Source organism: Mesitornis unicolor, unplaced genomic scaffold, assembly GCF_000695765.1.
Source record: "Mesitornis unicolor isolate BGI_N332 unplaced genomic scaffold, ASM69576v1 scaffold1718, whole genome shotgun sequence".
NCBI lineage: Eukaryota > Metazoa > Chordata > Aves > Mesitornithiformes > Mesitornithidae > Mesitornis > Mesitornis unicolor.
In genome coordinates this window covers 10,930-25,769 of record NW_010199566.1, presented here as the reverse complement: position 1 = coordinate 25,769, position 14,840 = coordinate 10,930, and the positions used below count along the sequence as shown (strand labels likewise).

At 38.6% G+C, this 14,840-nt stretch overlaps 1 protein-coding gene across 1 annotated transcript in view; it reads right to left on the bottom strand.

Annotated features, from left to right (window-relative positions):
- ARHGEF10 (Rho guanine nucleotide exchange factor (GEF) 10) overlaps positions 1–11,723 on the bottom strand; it is a gene marked incomplete at its 3' end in the record, with an annotated part of 65,747 nt that extends 54,024 nt beyond the window's left edge. Inside the window, exon 1 of the mRNA XM_010189473.1 lies at positions 11,687–11,723. Within this exon, the coding sequence (XP_010187775.1) occupies positions 11,687–11,723 (37 nt within the window). The remainder of the gene's footprint in view (positions 1–11,686) is intronic.
- Positions 11,724–14,840: the final 3,117 nt, after the last annotated feature.

The window sequence follows — 14,840 nt, the reverse complement described above, 5'->3', positions numbered from 1 at the left end:
ACTGTATTTTAGCTTAGCATCACTTCTGCATTTGCTTAATTCTGCAGACAAACTTTAACCCTTTAAATTTACTGGTCCCTCCAGTCTCATATTTAATAAAAATACTCTCCTTTAAGCTTTTAATCACAGCAGCATACTATTTCATTTGATGGAAAAGGTATTCTAATAACAAAAAAAACCAAGAGGGTCAGGGGCTTTTTACTTCAGCTGGAGAGCTGCTGAGCACTGCAGACAAATACAGATCTTGTCATACAAAAAATGAGACATCATAAGTAACAGTTTTGAAAATATCTTTTTCTACAGTTTTGTGTTATGTTCAAACCAACACACACAAACACACACAAACAAAAGCATTCGGGAAGTGCTACAACAAATTAGGAAGATGCACAGCACAGTGACAGTTGGGCTGAAGCTGGCTACAGAAAACCACCACACAAAATTTAATGTTTATGAAGAGCTCCAGTTCCTCCAACCCTTTAAGTGTAAATCAAACGGATCAAACCAAAAAGTGCATTTCCAGGCAATTGTGCACGCAGAGAAAAACTGTGGCAGTGAAGGGCGATTTCCAAAGACACTCCTCCTCCCCAGCCCCCAATCACACAGAGGACAACTACTTTTTTTTTTTTTTAAACATATTTTTAAAATGCACCATTTCTTTTGCCAAAGTAGTAATCACAGACTGCTTAACATTACGAAGTCTTCCTGGAATTACTTCAAATAATGAAATTAGTCACTAAAAATCCAACTTGCCCTTTTACCACTACTCATACCCTTAACGTAATGCATGCCAACCAGAGTAATGAGAATACAATAACTGTTTAAACTTTTTCATCTGAGATCAATACCGTTCTGCAGCATTTGCTCTGCAAATGCTTCAGAGAAATCCTTGCATTTCTAGAAATTTATATTTGGAGTTTTAAAGCATGAAAAAAAATACATCTGATAAAATTGAAAAGTTGCCTTTAAGTTACATTAAGTGTAAAACTGCAAATTTAGGATTAAGAAAAAAGGAATCTACACTCTCATGATTGTTAGCACAACACACTGATTTATAACTTTTTTCTGTAGTATGTTATTCAGTTAAATGACTACTTAAGCATACTTCAAAAACAAGCTAACTTTGGCTGTGTTTACAGAGACCTGCTGGGGCATAAGCAAATTTAAACAATTTTTGTTTGCTCTGCCAATTGCAAAGCATTCTTGGCACCATCTGCTTTCCCATTCATTTTCCTTAAACTATTCATAGTTCAGTGTAATACAGCTAAAGAGTTACAAGTTTAAGAGTGACACTAATTTTAAGGCCATGATTAAGCTAGTGAAGCTTCATTAATAGTTTTTTTCAACTGTTTCTCTTAGAGATGCAGAAGTAAGGCAAAATAGCTCTGCATTTACTATCAAGTGCACTTTCAATACAGTGCAAAGACAGAGGGGAAAAAAAGGCACCACAAAACTTTGTTCTCCCTTACAAGCATCTAAATCAGAGATGACCCCAAAGAAGTCACTTTTACCGTATCACTACCTTACACTGACCGAAAAAGAAAAAAAGCGTATAAAACTTCAGATGGAAAATACCTAATTATTATTTACTGAAAAAATATAATACAATTGAACCTAAAGCAGACTGGCAGAAGCTGCTTGTTCTTATTCTAATGTGTTTTTTTAAAAATTATCTTTTTTACTTACATATTTTGGACTCCAACAAGACACTTGAAACTGCACAGACTCACCTTCCTTCAAACTGAATTCCCCAAAAGCTTCAACTTCCGAATTTCTTTAATATCTTGACATGCGCAAAACTTTTCAGTAAGAAATAGAAAAAGGTTTACTATCTCAGAGAATTTTTAGGTATTATAAAATTTGATAATTTCCAAGGGTTACAAATCAAAGCAAACAGCCAGGCATTGCAATCTGAGTGATTATTTAACCTTGATACACTCTAGAGATGTCTCAGATGAGATACGCTTGCATTTTCAGATCCTTATTTCTGAAGAGTTAAAATCTGCTCAGATCCTTACATAAGCATACAAGGCACTAGATAAAAATAAGAAACTTAAGTGTGCAGATACCAGGACATAAATGAATTTTTAAAGTTATAATTACTTCTGTAAAACTAACTATTTGGGCACAAACATACCATGCTGACTGTGCTTCACAATGAACAGGCTCTCAAGCTGTTCACTTTTTATTTCAGGTGAAATTTTGCAGCAGAGGCTTGGTGTTTGCCAGGAAGGTGAACTGAACAAGTAGGAAATACTTGGATCTGCAACAGTTCCCCAGTTTGGCCAACTTGTAAACCTTTGAAAAACAACGGTTGATTCTTACGCAGCAGGAACTTGCAAAAAGGTTTTGAGACTCAGTTGCCACTTAATAGCCTGTAGTTCCTCCCATTTTTCTAGCACTGATTAGACTGCATTCCTACAGCTAAAAGGCAACAAGGTATTTTCTACCTGCTCATGTCTCCCACTTGTGACCACAACTTCTTCAGTATCAGGAGAGAAAACAAGTTAAATACTGTTACACTCTGGTACTCTGCTTATGCATCTCTCTTCTGCCTTCCCCAAATGACACCTCTACTGGCCCCTGTGCAGAAGGGCGAGATGTGCAGTGACTGGGCAGGGCAGGAAGGAGCCCCGTAAGAGCAAGACTGGCTTCAAGAGCAACCGCTCCTGCAAACACTGCCCTTCACCGACACTTCCAAGTCACAGCCCAGCATTTGCCAGCGCACCACTAGCATCCATAAACTAGCTCCTCATACAGTCATGCAGGTGGAAAACATCTTATTTTGCTGGAGGAAAGAAGAGTTTAAAGCTAAATGGGAAGCAGACCAGAGCCAAAGACTTTCATTCCCCTTTTACTTGCAGTTGTGCTAAGCTGGCACTGCAGGAAACCCAGGTCCCTGGGGCACAGGCACGCTGCTAATTACACACAGCTCGTGAACGCATCCAAAGCGTGACCACAACGTCAGCGCTGAGTCCCTGTGGAAAACAGCTACAAAAAAAAAAAACCAACCAGCAAAACTAAACAGCACACATTCATGCAAAAAGTGCTCCCCGTGATGGAAACAACAGCAGAACCACATGAATTAACAGGCTCTCCCTGCAAATAAACAACAAAGAAATAAGTAAATATGCCTCCTTAGCATTTCATAAATACACACACTACAAACTAATTATCTTGTCACACATGCACAACAGATAATACTCTTCTGGATAAAAAACAAACTCAAAATTGAAGTTAAAAAATGATGAAACTGCCTGCTCAAGTTTCAGAGAGAGATGGCTAACAACAGCATGCTGACTACTAAAAAAATTATTTCTTGAAATAAAGCCCAGATGTGTGGATGTTAGGTAAGATTTACAAATACTAAAAACATTGAACCTCACAAACTACTTGCAACGCTAAAAATTAAGCTTAAAGTTAGCTAAAAATTTAAAAAAATCTGGTTGCAAAAACACCCCACAAACAACCCAGAGTCTAAAATAAAAGCATTAGACATGAACTAAGCTGTCCAGAGAGTAGCAGCAGCAATGCCAGCAAGACCTGTACTCCTTTGTAACTCCACAGGATGATTTTCAGTGCTGGCTACAGTATAAACAGAAAGGCTGCTATGTAAAAATCAGCATTTTATGACCATTTACTTTAACTGCCTTCATACTTGGCACGCTGGTGATATTGGTATTGGCTGCAATAGCCAAAAATTAAGACTGAGCCTGGTTCCTGGCCGAGCAGGTCTTCTCTACCTCAGCACCAGATTAGTAGATTCTGCCAACAAAATCTCACCAAGAAACATTGCTGATGTGCAGAAAGTGAAGTCTTTAAAAGAGGATACTGTAATGAAAAAATCTACAGCCATGATTTGGAAAACTGCATAAATACATTAGAGACCCCTATCTATCCTGAAAAATATCTATCCGTATTAAAGGCTTTCCATCAGTATTAAGTATGTAGTTTTGACCATGTAGTTGACGTATTTGTGAGAAAACAACCATTTTTAAGGAAATTTTCACCAGTGAAAGCAGTCTGGCTGGCTTGTTCTTCGTTTCTTTACTTTTTTTTTTTCCCCCTCCGCAGGTATCATCTATTAATATCTAGTTTTCCAAATAATTACTTTTTACATTGAAGCAATTACTGTTTAATGGTTTGAGGAATATGCATTTCTCTAATACAGTCTGTTTAATTTTAATGACCACCATGAACCTGCTGTGTCATCTGATAATACCTTGGACTGAAAGGACTTTTAAAGTAATTGAGAGTCCTGTGAAGCATGAAGTGGCATAAAGAGGCCCTGGAGGCCTAAAACAGGGAGCATGAGATCCCACTTCCACAGACAGGAAGCATAGGGTTTGGGTACACAAACTTGTATCACAATAAAAAGCGCTGAAACTCACCCAGAACAAACGCTTAAGTGTCCTAGGTCTTGGATCATGTCTAGCAACATCTTTCTACTAGGCCGACACATTTTGGATATGAAGTAGCAAGGGATTTAACTTCATTTCTAGATCATGTTTCTTTCTCTACCTTGTCAGCAACGGTAGATACTTCCTAGCCTGAACCTCCAGATCACTTGGGCAAAGGGATGCCTAAATTCTGGGTCATTGGCCTAGGCTGAACGACCCTTTATTGAGCAATGTCAAAACTGAGGCACTTGCTGGCCCTCTCAAAAGCAGCACTTTGAATACCTAAAAGCATCGACTTCCTTATCAGCATCGGAGGTGCTTGCGGACTCAGTCTCCTTCCGTTGTAATGCACATGAAGGGCTCAGAAGATGCACATGGCTTCAGGGATCGATTTGTCTTTTTGGGAAAAAGAAACCTGTGGCAGTGTGTCCAAAGATAACGCCATCTAACGCTCCCAGGGCACTGCAAGCAACCTGTTCACACACTTATAAATAACTTAGATTTAACTATTTGTGTAATCTCTTCAGTGTATTCTGAACAGAGAAACAATGTAGAAATCAATTTTTACAGCAATTTACAGCATCTTTTACTACAAAAAACTGAATTGCTATGTCCTATAAATCCAGGACAATACTGGAAATATTTTGGATTTCACCTGGCACCTCACTGACTCATTTCTATTGTTACCCCTTCACCCAGCCTACAAAGCGCTATACAGATAGGTTAATTTGTAAACAGAGTTTAATATATGCAAAGTTTGACAAATTCCTTATCCCAGCAACTAACAGGGACGAAGTTTTATAGCGTCCAGCTTCTTAGCATTTGGTTTAATTATTGTTTTAATGCATCTCACTCATCTTTGCCCTAACCTACTAAGGTCATCCCCAAAAAAGTACACCTGAGGAATTCAAATGAACTCAAAAAAACAGTAATTCTTACATCAAGACTCACTAACCAAACTCTCTGAAATCTTGTTTGAAAAGACCCTTTTACAACAGCTTCTACCAGAAATTCTATCACCTCAGCAGAAACCGGCTTGAGCTGGGCAACAGTGGTGTTTCTTGGGACTTTTCAGTCCCAAGAGTCCTCTTCTCCTCCATGCTGGAGGTACCGCACTGGTTGGGGCTGGGGCAAGAGAGGGAGGTCCATGCATCAAGATCCTCTTAAATACATTGATTTGCAGTGGTGCTGATTGGCTTGGCCTCGGCCAGGGGTGGGTCCAAAATTGGAGCCAGGGGAGCTTCTAGCAGCTTCTTTCAGGGCTATCCCCATAGCCCTCCTCCATTACCAAAAAGAAGCAAACCACTCACAGAAACCCAACACAACAGACTAAAACATCTTCTGTATTCATTTTAGTGAAACTATGACAAGGTAGCATTTCCTGGAAAGACTAATTCAATGAGGAATTAAAAAAAATAATCTATATAGGGAGTTGAAGGGTTTTTCCCCAAAAAATGTTTATAAAGTAGGTTTTCCTCAGATTGATGGGCATAGCTTCAGTTCCTCTCTGCAGCAAAAGCAAGCAGCACCTAATAAATGATTCATTCAATAATTCAGACACTTTATTTAACTTAATATAATGCAAACAAGTTTTTACCCATGCTTATGAACAAGTTACAAGAATTATAACAATGTATAAAAAAGTTAATCTCTCTGTAAAACTCTAGAGTAGAATCATTACAGAGGCTTTAGGCATGGTTAGTGAATATTTACTGGGATCAGTGAAATGGAATTTAAAAAACCTAAAACCAAAAGTTTTAGTTATTTGGCAACAATTTATCCTCACCAGTTAATGCTAGATACAAGTCCTAAAAAGGCAAAAGAAGTAAAGAAAAAAAAATAACAATCGCACCTCACCTTATATGTTGGCTCACTGTTTGAAATTAAAACTTCAGAAATTAGCTTACACAAATATTCTTTGCAAGAATACCCAAAAATCAGTACAAATTCCTTTACAATTTGTTTGTCTTTTATGCAAACTATACTAGTTACCTCAGACCAAAGATAATGTTTTGCTGATATCCCTTGGAAGCCCTTTATCTCACCATTAATTGCTCTTTTCAACCAACATGTCTGGGCCTTGTCCCTGCACACAGCCAGCAAGTTAAGTCCAGCAGTAAAGTCACCTTACAGAGCAGCTGAGTGAATAGAAAAAAACACAACTATAACTTACTATTCAGAAAAAGACCCCATCAAATACTACCAAAAGGGTTAAGTCAACCTCTCGGCAATCTATGATAGTGAATCACATTTGATCATTTAACACACTATAAACCTCTATCAAATATTTTTCTGGATTATTTTGAAATAAGATATAATTACATCTATGTGTTTTCTTTGTAGATGCTAAAAACATAAATAAGTTTTTAATTAATCTATTTTCTTTCTATTTCTTGGTTTTCCCAATGCTTAAATACACTTAACTCGAAGAAAAACCACATAATTAGGAGTGCCATGTGACACTGTAGCTGCATTTTTGCAATGGGAATTTTCTTGTTACTCTTTGTTACACAGCTTGTCTGAACTGTCACACAAAATAATGGATCCTTACCTTAAACAATGTATTTTCCTTTATTTACTGAGAGAAATGTGATCTTCAGGAATAAATAAATTGTTCTGTTACAGATGGGATGCCAGACACCAGCAAGCAACTGCCAGCATCAAAAACAAGGGACCATTCATAACTACAATTTACATTCTGTTCTCATTCTTCTAAAATCTTGGCCCCCCTTTTACCATCATTTGTAACTGTCTGTATGCTGAAAATAGATAACTAACAAACAATGCCATTCAGCCCAAGACCAACTCCCTGTATAGCTGCAGTTTAATTTAAGCACTGTTCTTATTTCGATCCCCCAATCATAGTAAATAACCTTTTTATTTTAATTTAGACCAAAGTACAAGCTTACGTCCCCCCAGTGTTCTTCACCTCCATAAACTCAATTGTAAAACATACCAGTGCTTTTCTTGTCAATATTATCAAAGCAGCAATTTAACTGCCTCTCGTCTCAGTCACAAAATTAGCTTTTGAAGTTAAAACCTAAGTAAAATATGAAATTATTCACTAAAGGGCACAAAAGGTAATAATCTGATATAAATATATATAGCACACAGAATAAAAATCAGTTACCCAAGCAGAGAAGTAGTCACCTCTACAGCGAATCATGGCAGCTGTCTAGCAGCTTCTTACTAGAGTTAATGAAAAAACTTCTAAGTTTCTTTTAGTTAGAATATGTAAAGTCATCCCAATGGGAACTTTTATGAGAGTACAGTCGTTCCTACTTCACTTTTACCCATAGACTCAAGTCAGACTTCCTTCTCAGGGACACAGGAGTGACAGGGACAGGGACTATTTTAGTGTCCCGGTGCTGGCAGGCAAATGACAAAAAATAACCACAGAAATACACAATCGCAGCACTCGATCACATACAGGATATCCAGATTTAAGTCCTTTGCCTCCTTGCTCTGTCTCTCCATATCAGAAATAAAGAAATATCCCCACTCACAGTCCTAGAGAGCTGATTGTATAAAAAGGTGTATAAAATGCTTTTATGATTGATGTCTAAGAGATACCATCAATCTGGTTTTAGGTTTGTTTTTAAACTATATATATATACACACACACACACACACTAAACACCAACCTAGCACCAAACATCCAATCTGCAGTCCCAGCTGCTCAGCATGAAGACGACTCCCCTAGAGGAGAAGCACAATGTGACTCCTGATGCTCAGAATTATCAGCTTCTTAATTTCTCGCTGCATAATCTGCAAACCACAGCATATAATTTTCTTGTCTAAACGGGTTTGGTTAAGGACATTCCATTACAGCAACCAATTAAAAACATAATTGTAACTTACAGCCATGATAAAATTTGCCATTTTCAATTAGCTTTTAAAAAAGGGTTGGTTTTTTTTGTTGAAAGAGAGAACAAAAATCATACCCCATTTTATTTCACAAAACAGCTATGGAAATGTTTTAATGCATAAAATCTTAAATACCAGCATTCATATGCACAGACACATTAAAGAAGGGCATATGAGCTAGTACTGTCATCTTAAGTGTCAATTTTGGAAGCAAATTTTTGGACTACGTTCTTAGTCAAAGAAGTCTTTGCATCCACCCCCCTCCAGCTGCTCCCTGGCTGCTAACACATACATTCACCCAAAATATAGAGAAAAATACTAGGGATTTTTTTAATCATGGCCAGAAGGATCTCTTTTTAAAGCAGTCTGGGGGAGGGAGCATACAAGCATTAATTTTGCTAAAGTTCCTCAGTACTTGAATTTGCTCTGGGGTATGAGAATTAACTAGCACAGACTTGTCACTGCCTAATTAACAATGCATGAATGGAAAGTCCAAACAGCTATGAGCAGATATGTTGCATAAGGATAATAAAATAAATAAATTAAAGTATGTTGTCTTCCATTCTTTTATTGTATGTAGTTTTTCCCTACCAAGAAGTGGCAGAAGAAGCTCCACCACTGACCTTAACCTTAAACATGGTAGAGATTCAGTTACTGCTAATGAAAAGACTTTAACATGAATTTAATCACATAGCTTTCACGCACATTCTCACAACATCTCCATGACAAAGATGAAGATGTACTGTTATCTTTCCCCTTTGTACACACTAGGATTGATACAAATAAATTTGTGGAAGTTACTTGTCAAAACCATAAAAAACCTACTTGACAAGAATAAAATTTAGATTTACAAAGCATGATATACACCTTGGAAAGGAACCCATGTGACTTTCAACACTACAGCTGTATTTGTTAGGAAAATAAACAGGTAAAAAAAAATTCCCGTGATGTCACAAGAACTTTTAAAAAGAAAAAAAGCACAAGTGACTTCATCTGTGGCCCCCATTCAGGATTTTCAAATCATTATGCAAAAGCTGCAAGTAATTTTTTAATGATGTCTCAAAAGGTCCTATGTGCAGCACAAGCCTCATCCTCACTACGAGCCACAGTAAGCCCCTCATGCGTCCGGTGTCTGAAGGCACAGGCAGGTGTTGCTCATCCCTTCTGAGCAGACACCGTGGGTGGCCAGTGTTCATGCAGCCAAAAATAACCTCAACCACTCCAAAAACAATCCTGTATGTTTCCTTCCTTTAATTGTTATTTGTATTTGCAGTTGTACTTTGCCCCAAAAATTCTCACTTATTTTCCACCTGCAAAATGGCTCTAGTGAACTAAAGTATATCTTAGTGTAATTATTAACACCTATATTCACTGACATTCCTTTTATTAATATGCTTTAAGAGAGTTAACAATGGTAAAATAAAAAAATATACAAGTTCCAATAGCTTCAGACAAAGCTTTTTGAGATGACAGGGAAAGCATCCATCTATGCAAGATCAAGGAGAGCAGAATCTCAATTTATGTTAATCCCTGCCTATTAAGGCAAGGATCCTTGTCTATTAGACAAGTCTGAAAATGAGGACGCAATACACAGTCCTACGCATCACAAAGAGCTTTGCAGAGAAAGAACCTGAATTCTGGAACTGCACTGAACTACATCACCCCGAACTTTTGTGACAGTATCCCACGCACTGACATGCTGCATGCAGAGTTGGAGCTGCTGCAGTTATTGCTGTCTTTGAACAACAGCAGCCCTGCTCAAGTGGAAATATTGATTCCTCAAGGCTGACTCTTCCCCACTCCACCACACTGCTGTGGAGATGGATCATGCAACAGAGACAGTTTCACAGTTACTGCCACTAAACAAAACAGAGCTAAATTCAGGGTCCTGACCACGGGACAGGAAAAGCATTTTTGCTAACAATAACCTCAGTGATATCTCAGAGCACAAATAAAACTGTCAACAATGCTGGCCAGAAATCTAACCCATTAAAAGCTGATTTCACAACTTTCTGCTTCTTTCATATTACAAATTTCCTAGGTAACATCTGGTAACAGACCTCTGTGGCAGTGTCTAAAAGAGAGAGAAAGCAGTTTTGATATAGGATGGCAATTCCCAAATTCCTAAAGAGTTACAGCTGAACAAAACTAAGATAAATACTCTTTTATACTTAAATGGGCTCATATAGGTGTAAATTCTGTGTGAACAGCAAGCAGAATAAGTAATAATGTATGTTATTAATAATATATATATTAATAAATATTATAATCAATGTATGTAATAGAGTGCAAGTCCATAAGTAATAATGTCCTATATAAGGGACAGATAAAAAAAAATACAGGAAAGTCACAAACTATACAAGCAACTTTACAAAAATAAGAACAGCTGTACTGGGTTCAACCACAGGTCTCCATAACCCATGCCTTCACAGGCTTGTGCTTTGGGACAATCAGAACAAGCATATACTTCTAGTAAGAAGTCTCCCAGCATCTGACTACTGAAAGCCAAATCCTTTAAAGACTTAAAATACATAATAATAAACACTACATAAAGATGCATTTACAGGAAATCAAAAGGGGAAAAAAATAGCTATACGCAATATTCTTTTAGAGAGAGCATAAACACAGAAGGCAATGACACGGTATTTTGTACACCCTACCTTTGTGCCCTCTGAAACCTGGGCTATACCAGTGGCCACACAGCCACCAGCACACAGCAGGCAAGGGGCACCGAGGGTAACTTCACAGAACCAGCTCCATAGTCCAGCGTACACAATACTCTTCCAGAAACCTCTGTGCTCTCACCACACAAAGGCTCAGCTGTGCATGCTTTCTCTCTGCTTCCCACGGGAATGGATGCTGGCTGGAGAACTGCAGCGTCAGAAGAAGGTCCTTCAGCTACAGACCTCAGCAGTCACTGCCCAGATTAAATATGCTTGGTGAAAGCAGCACATGCTCTAACAGAAAACAAGTCAATCCTCTCTGTCCTCTCAAGTCAGACTCCAAAGCTGTCCAGGCATTTGAGACAGTGGTCCCAATATCCTGCCTGTGCCACAGGCATCGCTTGTTTTTTCTCTACAAAGTACCATGTGCATGAACACTTGAGGCTGCAAAAACACATGATGAAGGTGTCATGATACAGTCCACACAATGCGGCCTTAGAAAAGGTGTATTTGCTGATTTGGACCATAAGGACCAGTTGTTCTTCAAGCTTATTCCCGTCACGCTCTTGCAACACCATCAAACAAGGTCCAAGAATAAGACAAGGTAGATGACAGGAGCTCACGTTTCAGCAAAATACCACTGAGACCCAGTCTTAACACGCTATAGGGAAAGGGAGTGATGGGGAGGTAAGAACACTCTCAGAAATTTAATAAATTGTTACAACAAAATTGGCTCACAACTCAAACTATTTCAATTACCTTCTGGTGGTGGGGGTGGGAATTCCTCTGTGTCCATCCTAGTATATCCACTGCTCCTTTAGCAGACTGATAAACCCTGCAAAAATGAAGGGGACATGTTTTGCAGATGAACGTATTTTCCAAATACTGAGACACTCCTTTTCAATTTGGCCAAGCTCATACTTATTAGCTAATACCATTATAGTAGAGAGGAAACGTGCCTGGATTCTTGCTTCAAAATACATCTAGTCCAAATTTTTATGTACACAGCCCTCAGTATTGAAGCCAATTCTTGTAATGATCTCAATACACCAGCTGAAGAAAGATGAAGTTTTCAAAGTATTTCATACTCTGCAGCTCCCACTGTGGCTATCACAAGCAGATTACTAAAACATGTTATTTCAGTGTGGGTTTGGAGTACATATTCTGGTTCAAAATCTTCACGAAGGCAAGGGGGATAAAACTTCCAGGAAGCTCATCAGTTTTTATTATGCCTTTCTCCAGTTGGCAACCAGAAATCACAAGTTTTAACTACACGCTATATACACAGCTGCTTTTCTTTTTTTTGGCAATGTTAAAAACTCCACTTCAGCCCCGTTACTTCCACTTCTTCTGAGTGAAGTACCAGCAAGCACCTTTCTCTTTCCTCCTCTTTTCTCACATGCTGTTGGTCTCGTGTTTTAAGGAAAAGAATAAACCTACAAAGCATTCTCATACTTTGGTCCTAAACAGACACTGGGAGAGAGCAAAGCCCAGGACGCACAAGAGAAATTTTCCTTCTTTCTCCATAACAGTAACTAATAGTGGTACCCCAATAGCATCTGGAAGGATAAACTGGATCCGTTGTCCTGAGCAATGCACACACTCTGCCCCAAACCTATCTTCACTTTAACTCAAGATACAGCACACAAAAAAAACCCAAATATATTTCAGAATAAGGTTGAAGAGGAAAATTTTATTTCCAAAAGCCACATAAGACAGTGGAAGAGCCAACGCTAAATTTTCTGTCCTATTCTTGAGCAGCCCATCAAGAGGATACCATTTCTGCTTGCAACAGCACCCAAAACATCTCAAACCCATAAAGTTCCCATAGCCAAAGTATGAAAACAGTAAGTTGAAGGAGACAGTGAAATTCAAGGTTCAGTGTGAAAATAATAAATTAAATTATTCAGGATACAGAGGTCAAATCACTTACAGAAGAGGTGTCAGTGAATGGACAGGAGTGCCTTGAAAAAGAATCCAATCTTAGGAAGTACCAGGCAATTTACCATCCTGACATCAGGTATACAAGGGCAAATCACCAGGACAGACATGCCAGGAAGGATAACAACCCTGGTAGTGCAAGATCATCATATGATGAGACAATTCATAACAACTTATATTTTCTAAACATACGAAATTCTCTTTTAAATCATCCAAAGCTTTGGTAATTCTTAATCAAGTCCTAGACAAAAACAAGTAGCTTCAGAGCCAAGGCTCAGAAAGGATTCCGACACATAGACAACATCTGTGTACAACACACACAATATTCCATTACAAGCTTTCACTGTACAGTGTCTCTTCTAAAGCCTTTCTCTACAATTTATATCTGCAGAGCTCAGAGGCGTGTTCCTGTTTAAAAGTGTCTGGAATGCATCTTGCCACACCAAAATCATTAGCCAAAATGAGGGGAAATAAGGTTTGAAGAAATGGCTATTTTTCTTTATTCTTTTAAAGTTGAATCATCACTGGAACACAGATTTTTCAAGTGTGAAACATGCAACAACTGACAAACCTCTGAAAGTTGGCCTCAGCATCTCTTCCAAAAACATCTTTAAGATCAAAGTAGATAAAAGCCCTTCCGAATATTTTTTTTTAATTTAAACACATGATGCAAGTTTTTAACCACCTGTGGAAGTTAACTTCAAAAGTGATTTTAGAAATCAGATTCTTCCCAACAGTCAACAAGCAGAGCAGAGTTATGGAAGCTTTCAGCTTGTTTTCTGCTCTGATCCAGCTCTGTGCCATGCTTCAAATTACATAAGAATTGTGTCGAAGAAGGACACAGACCCAGTGTTAAGAGTCCTAGCCACTGACCTGCTTGCTTCTATCTGAACACTGCAGTTATTCACAAGAAGAAAGATACACTTTCTCACTTCAGAATGCCTTTGGGGTTGACTTACACATTGCATTAATTCATCTTGAAGTTCCACAGATTTTTCTCTACTTTTTAGATGCTGAGAAAAACACTGCAGCAGCAAAGAGAGCTTGTGTACTGTACATTTCAGTAATACCCTCCATAAAAATAAAATAATTGCCATTTTATGTGGTAGATGGTACATTCATGGACTGATCTCTGACAGAACCACATTTCAAAGCAAAGTTTATCACCCTTCTACTGAGAGGCAGAGGAACTAACTCAAGTCAAAGATGTTTAAATCAAGCCTAAACCAGATTATTTAATTCAGCTAGCAACACACGGCACACTGCACTTCTGAAAGGTCTCTCATACACTCAGGGCAAGTGGCTTCAAAATTAGACCAGATTGCTCAGGGCCTTTTCCACTCAGGTTCTGAACTCTCTAAAAGTGGAGGTTTCACCCTGTCCTGGGGCAGCCTGCTCCTCTGCTCAACCAGCCACACCAGGAAAAGTTTGTCCCTTCTGCCCAACTGGAATGACTCTTGCAGCAGCTTGTGGCCATTGCCTCTCATTCTCCTGCTGTGCACCTCACAAAAAAAGCCTGGATCCATCTCCTTTTCAGCCCCTCCTTAGGGAACAGAGGGCTGCAACTCAACTCCTCTCCATTCCTTCTCAAAACGACACAGACCCAGCTCCCTCAGCCTCTACTGACCTGTTGCCACCCCCAACCATGGCAGTGGCCTTCACTGGACTCGCTCCAGTTTCCCAGTCCCTCACCTGCACTGCGCCCCACACTGAACATCTATTCCAGATGCAACACTGTGACCATTGAGTATATGTTACTTAGTTTAACACAAAATCATTTGACAAATAGAACAACACTGTGCTTTTAAGACACAGAACACCAAAATTTCATTCCAAAGGTATTTTAAAATAACCTATTAAACATGAAACACATAAGCCATTATATTCACATGTACTGTGCTATATTATGAACCTTGAATAATTTAACAACTGCCCTGACATACTGGACATGACACAAGTTATCCAGAGAGCT